The following is a 14266-nucleotide window of genomic DNA, read 5'->3' as shown; positions in this document are numbered from 1 at the left end:
CGAAGCTCTACTCAAATAAGTGGTTGAGCCAAAGAACGCAAAATGCATATTTTTTTCTTTATGTTCATTGGCCTTAAGATTTTGGCCAGCAGTGTACATGTCTTAAAACGTTTAGTAAATGGCAGATACCTTGTTTTATTTTTACATTGATTGTAAGGATGTAATCTGCTTTGTACCACTCACGATGTTCGTGATTATGGTCTTAGCCTTTTCCCTATAAAACATTAGTCAACACCAAGCCGAAATGTCTTCAAATGCATGAGAATAGCGTGGTGAACATCCCTGAACCAGGGCGACAGAACAACAAATTTTCCTGGAATCTCATTCATCAGTCACGCTCGACACAAGGTTTATTCATATTCTACAGTCACTTCCCAGTTTAGATCTTTCTTTCCACAGTTTCTATTGGGGAACACATGGGGTGAGGTTACACTGGTGGCCAAAGCCCGTTTTGTACAGACCACGCAATTGATCTCACACATTCATGTCTTGAAGTTAGAACTCAGTCAACTCACCTGGGTGCACCAAACACCACTAGTCCTCTTTCCAATGTTGTTTAAATTTAAGATTCATTATCCGTTTCACCTTATATTGTACTAGGTAGAGGTTTTATTGAGCTACAGAATGCTCCAATACATTGTTTTTGTTTTCTTAACCTTTTGTTATTATATATGTTTAGACATAACAAATCAACTGTTTCTACTTTTCCATGTAATTTCAAGTCATTTTTCCCTAGCAATGCCAACTGAAAGACTTCGACCCTAGTGGCACACTTTCAAATTATTCATGCTCTGGTGTCACTCTGTGAAACTATGACTTCTCCGACATAAAAAAATACCCCCTGCTGGGCAGCACCATTAGATCTTAGGTGGTAGATGACCACTGCTTAGGTAGTTCCTATGATTGGATGTTTGGAGGAATAATTATTTATCACCGTTCATTTTACTTTAAAATAATCGTTATCCCAATACCTTTACTTATATTATTTATCACCGTTCATTTTACTTTAAAATAATCTGTTATCCCAGTACCTTTACTTATATTATTATAAATAACGGTCTTTAAAATATTGCTTCATTTTCACTTATTCTATAACATATGACGACAATCAAAAGAAACTAAATGCTTGAGAAGGTCGTCGTAAACCTAAACACTTGAAACTTTGCGAAACTAAAGGATATAGGTCATCCATTTCCACCTCCAACATCTCTAATTTTTGCTGCAAGTTTCTAACGTACTGACTTTGATACACCATTAAGTTTCCATCGTTTTTATCCGGATTTCTAAAGTAGAACAGGAAATATATATAAAAAAAATCGTTTAAGGCACATATTTCCAAATTAAGAAAACTGCAGAATAAAAGGGTTACACGTAAACCTTATATATTGTTCTCGGATTAAGGTAGTTTCAAAATATATTGTCTAATTGACGTAGTTTCCCAATGTATTATTGTCGGCTTGGAGTAGTTTTACAATTTATTAACGTTATATAAACATAGTTTTAAAATGCTGTGTTATCATAGCGATTTATTAATGGTTTGACCTAAATTAGTCTTACATTGTTTCATTACCTTTTCTACGTAAGTTTCACTTATATTTACTGTTTCAACATACAGAATAAAGAAATTATACTTATTTTCGTTTATGCATGCTGTTATCTTAAGCTATGGGTGGTAACTACTCACCTCGGATGTACTGCTACTTCACTTCTCCTTACTGGGTGTTTCTGGGTGGATATATTTTTACCGAAGTGTAGCAACGGTAACCTACTCTTCATCCTGCTACCAGCTGACACACTTTAAATAATTTTAAAAAATGCATTAACAACGCTTATAATGGACGCGATGTTACCCAATCATCCTGCTACCAAAAGACACTTTCAAATAATTAAAAAATGTATAAGTAACGTAATAATGGAAGTGTTGTTACCTATTCATCCTGCTATCAGCTGTCAGTTTTGAATGATTAAAAATGTATCACTAACGTTGTAAAGGATGTGTTGTTACCTATTCATCCTGCTATCAGTTTTAAATAATTAAAACATGTATCAGTAACGTTATAATGGACGTGTTGTTATCCATTATGAGACATATTAATAACGTCATAAAGAATGTGATATCATCCACGACGTTATGCTTTAAATAAATTACACCATTTTCTATGAATATAAAAATATTTGAATATTAGTATCAAAGTTTAAAGTATATTAAGAAATTTAACGTAAGAAAACTGTCACGAAATATTACATTAATTATACCCTATTAACTTCATATCTTCATAGTACTTGGAATAATAACACAGCACATTAAACATTATCTAATCACATGATTTATAACGAAATTTTGCTATACGATGGGCTAATTGTGCTGTGCCCGTCATATATATCAAAACCAGGTTTAGAGTATCAGAAACCTACACTCTTACCACTGTGCATAAAAACTTCCTGAATATGTTTTCTTTTTTATTCCCCATAAAACAAGAAGTGGAAAGAGAAATATGTTGATAAAGCTCGTGTTAAAGTTCACCCATTCTCCTTTCTGACAAACAGTTTTGTAAAATCAACTTGTACACTTCGTAACCGCTCTTTTTCACACACCATTCAACATTTCTAAATTGACAGAACTGTACACACAAATAAGATTATAGTATAAAGTTGTTACATATCATAATGGCAATAATAATATAACCAGCTAATATCACGACATATAGTTATAGTCTATAATATGGGCAATATGCCAAAATTCTCAAGTTATAACGAGGGAAGCGTAAACTTACTAATCCAGTGGGAAGTACCCTTGAGAACTCTCATAACCTCTATCAAAATATAGCATTATCAAACCTTCTGTAGAAACGTTAAGCCTACTCTGGAGATGTATTTATAAACAAAATTATTACAATATATTTATGATAATTTGATTATTTTGATGAAATTATATGTTATATTCAAGTCATAACTACGTCATGTTAGTAAACTAATTCTGAATCATAATAATAAAACACCCAATAAAACATTACATTCACCCAACCGGAGTTAACCCTCGTGGTATGGACAAGTACTTGCGCACAACTTTCTACGGATTGTGTTTTGCTTGGTTACTATGGTAGCATAATTGAACAAATCATGTCTTGGACGCTTTAATACTCCTGAATTCAATTTGCTCACCAATAAAGATCTACTTAAATTGTAGTCCGAACCGAACTATTTTTTTTTTAACTTTGTGATAAGACATCAATACTATTTGCTGTTTAAATTATTGCACGAATGACTGGAACGTTGTACCTACTTTTAAAATATCCTTCCTTACCTTAAAACTGCCTCGTAATAATATATTTTAATACTAAAAGGAACGATTTTGTAACACCGTATGTTAATTTTCTTTAAAAAATGGGCACCAAATATTTCGCTTTACAGCTTCTTCCGGAGTCCATTAAAACAAACCGTGTCTGACAGTACAAACCTTCGAATGTTTTATAGGTATTAAATTTGTATTTAATATCTACTAAACTTGGTGTATGTGTTGATTATTCATTAACATTTCTTTACCGTAGTTGGGTAAATTAACTTCGCAATTTAATTGTTTGAAATTACATCCGAGTTTTGTAGTTAAAGTATAATAACTGTTCAACTGTGTTACGTTATACGGTTTACATCGGCTCCCATCAAGCACTCGAACTCTTGACTGTTATGTAAATATTTCAATAATAAATAAAGGGCTCGGGAGAAAAAAAAAATCGAATATAACAATATTCTGCATTTGGACTTACAACCAACAATAATACTGTTCAACTGTATCTGGTGGATTAGTTTGTTACAGTTCACTTGTTTTGTAACCTTGTCATAATAATTTACAGAATCCTGTCCCAATAAACTTACATGAATTACAACTCTTCTGCAACATTAATATCTGTACGTCACCCCTAGGGGAACTGATTTCACTCTCCTCGTAATTCCAAGATATTCAAAATAAACGAGATTATTTGAAAAGGAATGAAAGGAAAAAAAAAAGGAACCATAAGCACATAAAAACAGTTCGCCCTCAAAAATAGGCAAAATTTATTGCAGTTATTCTGTTTTCTATTAACTATCCCGGGTTCCTCTGTATGCAGTTTTCTATAACTGTACTGTTAACACTCAATATTATAGTTTTGAATAGATAACGTTACTGTGGCAGAGATGAGTTTTTTTTTGTTTGTTTTAATTGAAGTTTAGCGATACTTTGTTCATGGGGAGAGTCACTGAGCTCACCTTAATTCTCGAGATAATGTAAATACCACACATTTAAGTGAACTTACAGGGACGGTGGATACCCTTTCCTGGTGACACAAAGTTCACTAAGTTGTCACTCTCTTTGCCAGTACAAGATTCACTAAGTTGTCACTCTCTTTGCCAGTACAAGATTCACTAAGTTGTCACTCTCTTTGCCAGTACAAGATTCACTAAGTTGTCACTCTCTTTGCCAGTACAAGATTCACTAAGTTGTCACTCTCTTTGCCAGTACAAGATTCACTAAGTTGTCACTCTCTTTGCCAGTACAAGATTCACTAAGTTGTCACTCTCTTTGCCAGTACAAGATTCACTAAGTTGTCACTCTCTTTGCCAGTACAAGATTCACTAAGTTGTCACTCTCTTTGCCAGTACAAGATTCACTAAGTTGTCACTCTCTTTGCCAGTACAAGATTCACTAAGTTGTCACTCTCTTTGCCAGTACAAGATTCACTCTACAGTTGTCACTCTCTTTGCCAGTACAAGATTCACTAAGTTGTCACTCTCTTTGCCAGTACAAGATTCACTAAGTTGTCACTCTCTTTGCCAGTACAAGATTCACTAAGTTGTCACTCTCTTTGCCAGTACAAGATTCACTAAGTTGTCACTCTCTTTGCCAGTACAAGAGGTTTTATGTTAGTAGATTGGAAAAGGATTGTACTCCCTGATATGCGTGGAAGCCAGAAATGTACATAAAACCTCTTACTAACGAGTTCTAGTTGGCTTCTGTTGAAAATCAGTCAGACGGCCAATAAGTGACAGCAATTACAAGGAGTAATTAAAAATATTATAGAACTGTAATTTTTGAATATTATAAATGTAGAGGCATCTTGTATGGTTTTATAAAAAGGATTGTAGCAAAGGTAACGATTACTGTAGCTAGACTGCTGGGAGAGTGGGGGGGAATTAGTTAAATAGTCGATGTTAGGTGGGAAAAAAGGTTTTCCTTTAATAAAAGATTAAAAACTCCTCTTTGACGAGTACATAAATAAAGATGTTCAGAAGATACAGAAATTTTCCATTGTACTCAACTTATGGAACAGGGCTTCTTAATACACTTGTAGGAAATATGTTAAACTAGTGAAGCACAATATAATTACACGAAAAGGATGGTTAAAACTTGTGTATCATTTCTGTCATACTTAACGTATACTGCTATCGGGTTTATCAAAATTGTAAAGTTTTCTTATCCATTTTAGTTAACATTAAGGTCGACACATTCCCTTCCTTAATGTACTAAAACTAGGTATTTGAATTTTAGTACAAAGATTAGATTCAGTACTTTAATAATCGTGAGAAGCAAATACTCACGTTGTATTGTTGCGTTTTAAAGTATGTAGAGTTACGCGACCCCAGGCAAGAATAAACCACAGGAAATCAGTAGGCACCTTCTTGTATGAAAAGTTAAACGTACGTAAAAACAGGTGGAGCCAAGTATATTTAGGAGTAAAGTTTTTATTAAATTACATAAAACACAATTGAATTTAAAAAATATCGAAACAAATGAAGATAACTGGTTAAGATGCCGGGAAAAAGAGTTTGAAGAAGGTTGTTCACCTGAAACGAAAGAAACAAAACTATTCAACATGTCAGCAATAAGCAGCTAGAAAAGGTTAAACAAAACATGGAGAAAAACAACTTACCTCCGATCGCAGGTCTTCATTTTGCTTTCTTGCCCTTTCCTGAAATAGAATGGGAAACAGTTACTTTATTGTAAACGCGCGCGAGCTGACAGTTGTTCCAAAAAGGTAGCATTACGCTATCTATTGAGGAGAATACTACCCATGTAGAGCTCTAAATTTAACTTTCTCAGGGGGAGGAAGAATGGAAGGACAAAGTGATTTGAAGCAAGGGAAGTCACTTCACAAACAGCCTAGTGACAAACAAAACAAGTTACTGTACTCAAGGAAGATTAGCTGGTAGGTAAGGACTTTAGTTCTTGTGGAAAGGGGTGCGTTAATAGGGCGTAAAGAATCAAATATGTAGTGCACTCCATTTCTATTTTGAGGTGGGTAGTATTTGCGATCCTATTAAAGTGAACCTGTTAAGAAAAACAAAAGAAACACCTTTTTCTCCCTTTTTCGGTGCAGTCGAGTTATTGTCAGTTTCGTTCTTCTTAGGGTTCGGTTTCTTATTCTCCTATAAAAGATGAAGAAATTAGAATATTAGTTTCTTTTAGGAGTTAATCTTAAACATTAACAAAGTGAAAAAAAAAAAGTTAAGATATAGGCATTTTACTTTAGCAAAGTAAGCTCGTGGGGAGTACACAACGTTGTTTAAATTTTATTGATGAGACAAAGTTCCTTACAGGTTGCTTGGCTGGTTGTTTAACAGCAGTCTTCTTGCCTGCAAGAAGAGCAATTTAAAAATGAGAAACTTGTACAAGAACTGAAGTTGTATAAGAGTTTTGAATATTAAAACACTAGTCTATTTAGAAATGTAAGAAAACAAGTTTGATGAGAGAATCTTAGATCGATTGCACTATTCCCAAAGAGGTTGTCCCTTTAAAATAACGCAAATATGACGAGAGGAGGTTTTTTAATTTTTCAAACCAAATACAAACTTAAATTAAGTGGCAAAAAACAAACATAGTTAAGTACACTGGTAACATTTTAGTTTCCTACTCCTTCCATTAATTTAACTACACAACTTACGCACGCTATATGACTCTAAACGAACAATAACATATGTACTTAAAGTCATGAATAATATTTATCTCATCTTACCAGACATTCTGTAACGTATTTCCTTCTAAACACTCTTCCCAAACAAACTCCAACTACTACCCTCACTGACTAAAATTTATACTAAACCTTCCAAGAGATTCTTGTTACAATCCTACTTTTCAAAATGCCAAAGGGCTGTTTTATGAACATACAACCAATCAGGACTCTCTTCAAAGCAATAAGATTTAACTAACAATTTTAATAAATTAAGCTTTGACTATCTGGCTTGGGAGGGGTGAATGTATATAAGTCGGTTATGCGCTTAACTAGTAAATTAATTAATATATTAAATAAGAATATTGTGAACATAAATTTCGTTTTTGATGTATCTATTATAGAATCTAAAACTTTTATATAATCTGTACGAAAGATGATTTCGTGTGTCTTAACTTTATAAATAATTAATTTGATGAGTTTGTTGTTCTTTGACAAATTAATCTGTCAACAACGTTTCTTTACACTTAAATTAAGTAACTAATCGGTTTATTACAACACATGAAAAGATTTGATCACAATATCTCCAACGTTCGACTAACGTGCTATATGACTAATTAAATCTAAATTACCTTCATTTGATAATGCGTAATGATATAATGTATTAGGTGTCCTAAGATGCAATATAAAAATAGATGTGGCCCGGCATGGCCAAGCGTGTTAAGGCGTGCGACTCGTAATCTGAGGGTCGCATCCCTGTCGCGTCAAACATACTCGCCCTCCCGGCGGTGGGGGCGTTATAACATAATGGTCAATCCCACTATTCGTTGGTAAAATAGTAGTTCAAGAGTTGGCGGTGGGTGGTGATGACTAGCAACTTTCTCTCTAGTCTTACACTGCTAAATTAGGGATGGCTGACACAGATAGCCCTCGGGTAGCTTAGCGCGAAATTCCAAAAAAAAACGTCAAACGACATAAGATTTTTTTTATTAACATTACGTAGATTGTTAGTTCTAATAAAATAATAAGTTTTGTTTCCAAGTTCTGTGAAATCAAAGATAAACTTTGCAACTTTAGTGAGAAAACAAACTAGTAAGGAAAACATTTATTCTTAAATACTAGGCTTAACAGTAACGGTGTTAAGCCTGATAGGCTAGTGGTGCTGTTATTTGGTATTGATTATTTATTTCCAGGCTACAACATGTAAGTGTAAATACAATGGTTAAGACAAGTATAGGAGTTAAGCGTTCCCAGTTTGTTATGTGTAATAGGTTCAATGTGTGGGTTTCATGTTGGAACTTGGGACTCGCATGTACTTTTAATGAAGCTGGTAATGAAAATATGGAATGTTTATTTAGAGTTTATAGGTTGGATGAACAGTTAGACGCAATAGATAAATACACTGTGGGAAATGGCAGCAGGATTTTAAGAGTAGTTCAAGATTTTACATACAAGGAGAATATCAGCTAACAATGACGTTCAGGAAGTTATAAATAGTATTATTAGAGCAAATAGTATTGAATTTAGTTATAATTAGCCTATTTTATGGAGTAACAAGTTTCAGTCCTTTGCAGATGATGAATTATTGGAGGGAGAGAAAACAAAGAGGTCCGTGAAAGATGTGGATGATAAAGGTGTTGTTTAGAAGATTCCTTGACAAGACATGGATAGAACAGTCTGTGGGATAAATATGGAAAGAAGAATCAGATCATGCTACTTAGGGGCACAGGTGGAGTATGTAATTGACAGAACAGAGGATATAACAAAGGGGGCTAGCAGAGATACAGGTTTTGTGATTCATATAGGGGCTAATGATGTAAAAATTGGGAAATGCCAGAGTCAAGACATGAGGGAGAATGGTTTGTGGAAACTGTTCAATTGGTAAAGAAATCGATCTTGGTGAAGGAATCTACTAGAAATAATGTTGTTTTAGAGTTATTGTTAACTTCTAACATAGAAATGGTTGAGAGGGCAGAAACTGGGTAACACATAGGTACAAGGGATTATTGCTGTATTAGATTTGATGTTTTGCTGTATGTGGAAACTGGGAATAATGATATTTTGGTTATAAATCAAAAAATAAATTCTGAAGGAATGCAAAAACAATTATATCTAGTGAATTGGACAGCTGAGTTATTTGGAAACGATGAGTTGTTGAAAAGATGATTACCTTGAATATAAATAAAAAGGGTAGTTGAATATAGAAAATTAGGTTGGCTTACAAAGGGGATAGGAGATAAAATTAAAGAAAGACATCACAACTGTAAAGAGTTTAAACTGACTGATGTATGAAAACATTTGGCTGAAAACACAGAAATTAACAGTAAGGATTTTTTAAGAACATTAGGGGTAAACAAAATATTAGGATGGGGATAGAATCCTTGAAGAATGACAGAAAAAAAACTTGTATCTGATTATTTTTACAAATGAAGACTTGAGCAGTATTCCTCATCTTGAACAATTGATAGATGAAAATAGAGTTGAACAAGACAGTCGCATAAATTTTGGGCCTGTTAAAATAAAATGGAAGTTTAAAGTTTGATTAGACTCCTGGACAAGATAAAAAAATAATAGTTCCCAAATGCTTTTAAAGGAGATCAATGATTGGATATGTGTGCCAGTTACTAGTATTTTTGTAAGTCAATGAATAGTGGAAAAATACCAACAGGTTGGAAATTAACCAGTGTTACTCTGATCTTCATTGGAGGTAACAGAAGTTGCCACAGTAGTTATAGGCTTATTATTCTCATATCAGTTGTGGAAAAGGTTTTGGAAAGTCTGATAAAAGATACATTGTAAAGTCATTTAACACAATTTGGAATTTTATCAAATAATCAACATGGTTTCACAAAGGAAAAATCTTGCATTACAAATCTTTTGACATGGTTTGAAAATGCTACTGCATATGTAGATGAGGGTAAGGTTTGGTGTATCTGGATTTTCAGAAAGGATTTGACAAAGTACCACATAAAAGGCTTGTAAGGAAACTTACCTTTATAGGTGTGTGGAAAAGTTAACTAATTTGATGGAAGAGTGGCTTGATGGAAGAAAGTAGATGGTTATTACAAATGGAGTTCAGTCAAACTGGATTAGTGTCACAAGTAAGGTACCCCCAGGTTTCAATTTTAGAACCATTGCTCTTTTTTATATATATTATTGACATAGATTAATGAATAGTCAATAAATTTACTGATCATATCAAGCTCTTGAGTGTTGTTGACTGTTAACAAAATGCTGCTACTTTTTAGATCATTTGTGAGTTGGGCAAATAAATGGTAGATGGATTTTAATTATAATAAATGGAAGATAATATGTGTAGGTTATCATAATAATTCACATGAAGGAAAGGGATCTTGGAGTATTGTGTTCAGTTCTTATCTAAGGACTTAATTTATATTTTGTATTGTTTACTAGATAGTTTTTGGTATAGTTTCATAATGATTTAGAAATTTCTATATTTCACATGACATGTAATTTTTACAAGACTTTAAACAAATGCTTTTATATAAAACACAACTGTGTGAGTTAGTCTAGTGAGATGGAGAATTCTAATTTTATTTTGTCACAGTTTTATTTCCTATTCATACATTATTCCTATTACTGTTTAGTTCAACAATAAATTTTTAGTTTTTTAATTAAAGTACTGACTTGTCTTCTAGCTATGGCACATTGAATATGAATATGTCTGTATTATGAATGTAATGACTTGCAGTATGATTAAAATAATATTATTACACACTTTTGCATACCTTGCATACCCACAGAGCCATCTATTTTGTAATGTAAAAAAATAGTTATGTTTGTATAGTTGTAATGCAGTTGCTTACAGTATTTAATGTTTGTGAATTTTATGGGAAGAACTATGTAATTGTTTAAAGCTATATTTCATTGAAAATTACTTCCACTTTTAACCTTGTAGCACCTATTGTTTTACAACTTTTCAGTGGGAGCATGCCCCCAAAACCCCCTAGCATTAGCATACTGATTATGCTTCATCCAACATGTGTTGGCTTTTGATCTCAATTTTAATACCCCCTCACCCTTGTCCCTCTTTCAAATATTCAGTGCACAACCTAACTTTTCTAGTTTTTGGAAGTGCTTTAGGGAGCAGATAGAGAACACACTCTTAAAACTAGAACAGGTGTATGGTAAGTGTAGTTAATTGTAAACACTATACCTGTTAACAACAACAACAACTTTTCATTTCTGACCATTGCTTTTGTGACCTGGATAATGAAATTCAGAAATTAATCTATTTTCTATGTAAAAATGGGCAAGTTTGCACATTTTCATTTACATAAAGTCTGAATAAAACAACATATGAATCAAGATTTACATGTATTTATACTAAAGTTATACAAAAATGAACAAAATTGTTCAGAAGTGAGTAGTTTTGAAATTTGAGACTGTAATGTAAATCACTTTCATGTATCAATCCTCAAATATAGTCTCCCATCATGTTTTCATTATATGCTCCTTGGTAGCAGCGTTCAAAGTCCGGTATATCTTTCTGGAGGCACTCGCCTTACTCCTCTGAGTGTGCTCTCATGTTCTCTTTGAACTTATTGAGATGAGCATCAAGGATATGGACTTTCAGGGACATCCTGCAGCCCATTTTGCCATAGTTCTTCACCAGAGCTTCAACCAGTTCCACATAATTTTCAGCCTTGTGATTGCCCAAGAAGCCCCAAACCAGTGTGACAAAGCTGCCCCAAGCTTTTTTTTCCTTTCTACAGAGCTTCTTGGGGAATTCTGTGCACTCAGGATCTTCTTTATTTGTGGTCCAATCAATGCACCAGCTTTGACCTTTGCCTCAGACAGCTTAGGGAAGAAGCCTTGAAGGTACTTGAAAGCTGCAGAGTCCTTATCAAGAGCTGTGACAAATTTTTTCAAAAGACCCAATTTTATGTGCAATGGTGGGAGCAACACCTTCTGGAGGTGTCCACACTTGACATTATGAGTAGCTTACACTTGGCATTATGCCTCCCCACAGAGAAGTTGGTCTGTTGTGGCCAGTGCTTCCTGTTGTAGTGTGATTCAGTGTTCCTGCTGTCCCAAATGCCAAGATAACAGGGAAACTTGGTAAAGCCTCTTTGGAGACCCATCAGAAATGCCACCATGATGCTGTTGTATTCCTATTTGAGGTGCACTGAATGAGCCAGGGGAAGAGACAGATAGTTATTCCTTTGATGGAGCAGCACAGCTTTGAGACTTCTGGATGAGCTATCAATGAAGAGGTGCCACTCGTTCGGGTTACAGGTAATTCCAGTTGCCTCACACAGACTGGTTACATTGTGGAAGAAGCAGAGCACATCTTGTTCTACAACATTCTAGAAAATTCTTGCAAGTTCTACAACGTTGTAGAAACTTCTTGAAAATTATTGTAAGTTTGAGAAAATTTTCTATCAACTATTCAGTACTGAATCTACCTGGAATGTTCTGGAAAATGGGTAAAATTGAAAATTTCATTATCCAGGTCACAAAAGCAAACTTTGAAGAGAAAAGTAGGTCTTTTCCATTTACTTTAGGCATAAGAAATTGGGAAATAACACTTTCTTCCCGGGAACAAGAAAAAGTAAAAATTGTTACATAGTGTTATTCAGCAATGGTTTGTGGTGTGTGTGTGACAGAGCTCTTCTGCAAAGTAGGTGCATTATAATCTCTTCTAGAGCTCTACTTTAAATACATTATTAAATATGAGTGTGTGTGTGTCTGTCTGTGAACTATTTGTAATATAAGGAAGCACTTCTTTTCTGTGTGGTTGTACTCAATCTATCCTCATGAAAAAGATGTTCATTCTTGCACACATTACTTTTCTATGTAATTTTTTGCATAAAAAGATGTGCATATATGTGGATAAATAGTAATATCCAGGAATCCACTTAGTATGTGTGTACAAAATGTCAGATTTCTAGGTTCTTTCCTTTTGGACATGCCCTTTTATTATTATAGATTCAATTTTCAACTTTAAAATTGTAGTACAATGGTAATACAAGTTAGAAATACAGCAATTTGAGGAAGTAAATGTGATGTTACAATCTACTTGTTGAAGACAGGTGTCAGTGACATGTGACAGTCCTAATCTATATACCATTTTGTTGCAATAAATGAACAAAAAAAAAGTACTTCATTTACTCTTTGTCAGAAACTGGAAAACAGTGTTCACCTAATGAATTTCTGTTATCTTATCTTAATGTTCAAGTCCACTAAAAAGTAATAGGCCTAAAGCAAGCTAGCTACAGTAATACACTGGAATTGTACAAAACTTCAAAGATAAACACATATACTTCTTATAAGATGTCTTTAGTAATATTGTTAATATGCATGCATACATAGTGTATTCATCTTACTAAGTTTTACAAAATAATACATAATTAAAACCTCCAGCCATCCACTAACTATTTTAAACTATAAATAACATACTGAATAGTTCTTTATTAACACATTTTAGTAAAATTATTAGACATAATTCTAATGTAGTTCATATTGAAACTACATTGTTTTACATAAAATATTTCTAATTCTTTGATGTTAAAGAAAAAGGCAGCCAGTGCCATCTGGTTCAATGCAAGATAATACATTCTTATATTTTAAGGCCTTACAGCTTAAATTTCTCTAGAGAAGGCTTTAGAAGTCTATTAATAACTTATTTCCACCCACATTCAATTCTAGTTTTCCTTTCACACAAGTAAGCTCTTTTAAGTTGTTTTTATCATAACATAGAGTTTGACATTTCTTAACATAGAAAGAAACTTGTCTTTCAGATTTTGACCTGACAACTAAAGATATTAAAATTACATTTCAGTGAGACAAGCTGATTCATCTGTTTCTATTGGTTACCATATGTACCTTATCTACATCAACTAAAGTACTACTTTATACACTGGTTATTATATGTTTCTTATCTGCATCAACTAATGTACTACTTTATATACTGGTTACAATGTGTAACTTACCTACATCAGCTAGTGTACAACTTTATACACTGGTTACCATATGTACCTCACCGACATCAATTGATATTTTACTTCATACATTGGTTACCATATGTACCTTACCTGCATCAACTAATGTACTACTTTATCCACTGGTTACCATATGTACCTTATCTACATCAACTAATGTACTACATTATACATTGTTTACCATATGTACCACATGTATGTCTGTGATGTTTGCACTTAATTACTGAGTTAGTGAGTTTATTAGTTTGAGAAACATTATGAGAAAAAGATTAGCAATAACTGACAGTTTAGTGTTATTGGAAATTAGACCTATGTGCCTATCTCGGGAACCAGCTACTTTTCTCCGATACTTGTTACACACATCAGTAATACATTCTT

The 14266-nt window shown here is 33.6% G+C and overlaps 3 protein-coding genes and 1 long non-coding RNA gene across 12 annotated transcripts in view; 2 read left to right on the top strand and 2 right to left on the bottom strand.

The window, feature by feature from the left end:
- LOC143253709 (uncharacterized) overlaps positions 1 to 14266 on the top strand; it is a 397296-nt gene that overhangs the window by 227621 nt on the left and 155409 nt on the right. The gene's annotated exons all lie outside the window — the stretch shown is intronic.
- Positions 747 to 3004, bottom strand: LOC143253699 (uncharacterized). The gene is made up of 3 exons (XM_076507974.1): positions 2775 to 3004; positions 1685 to 1795; positions 747 to 1283 (listed from the first exon to the last, which is right to left on the bottom strand). Exons 1-3 carry the CDS (start codon positions 2828 to 2830, stop codon positions 1109 to 1111), a joined length of 342 nt encoding a protein of 113 aa, XP_076364089.1. The 5' UTR covers positions 2831 to 3004; the 3' UTR covers positions 747 to 1108.
- Positions 5701 to 7561, bottom strand: LOC143251736 (uncharacterized). The gene is made up of 6 exons (XM_076502980.1): positions 7556 to 7561; positions 6990 to 7058; positions 6572 to 6609; positions 6330 to 6402; positions 5907 to 5945; positions 5701 to 5820 (listed from the first exon to the last, which is right to left on the bottom strand). Exons 1-6 carry the CDS (start codon positions 7559 to 7561, stop codon positions 5722 to 5724), a joined length of 324 nt encoding a protein of 107 aa, XP_076359095.1. The 3' UTR covers positions 5701 to 5721.
- Positions 6137 to 14266, top strand: part of LOC143253698 (uncharacterized) — an 82786-nt gene continuing 74656 nt past the window's right edge. For 3 of the 7 annotated variants that reach the window (XM_076507969.1, XM_076507968.1, XM_076507966.1), the window contains exon 1: positions 8097 to 10024. In XM_076507969.1, the coding sequence (XP_076364084.1) occupies positions 9965 to 10024 (60 nt within the window). In that variant the 5' untranslated portion in view covers positions 8097 to 9964. Of the gene's footprint in view, positions 6272 to 7631; positions 10030 to 14266 lie in introns of those variants that run through there. The other 4 variants (XM_076507973.1, XM_076507971.1, XM_076507970.1 and 1 more) reach the window with 4 other exon arrangements.

The sequence above is a fragment of the Tachypleus tridentatus genome, chromosome 6, assembly GCF_004210375.1.
Source record: "Tachypleus tridentatus isolate NWPU-2018 chromosome 6, ASM421037v1, whole genome shotgun sequence".
In the NCBI taxonomy this organism is placed as follows: Eukaryota; Metazoa; Arthropoda; class Merostomata; order Xiphosura; family Limulidae; genus Tachypleus; species Tachypleus tridentatus.
This window is presented reverse-complemented; position numbering and strand designations above follow the sequence as displayed.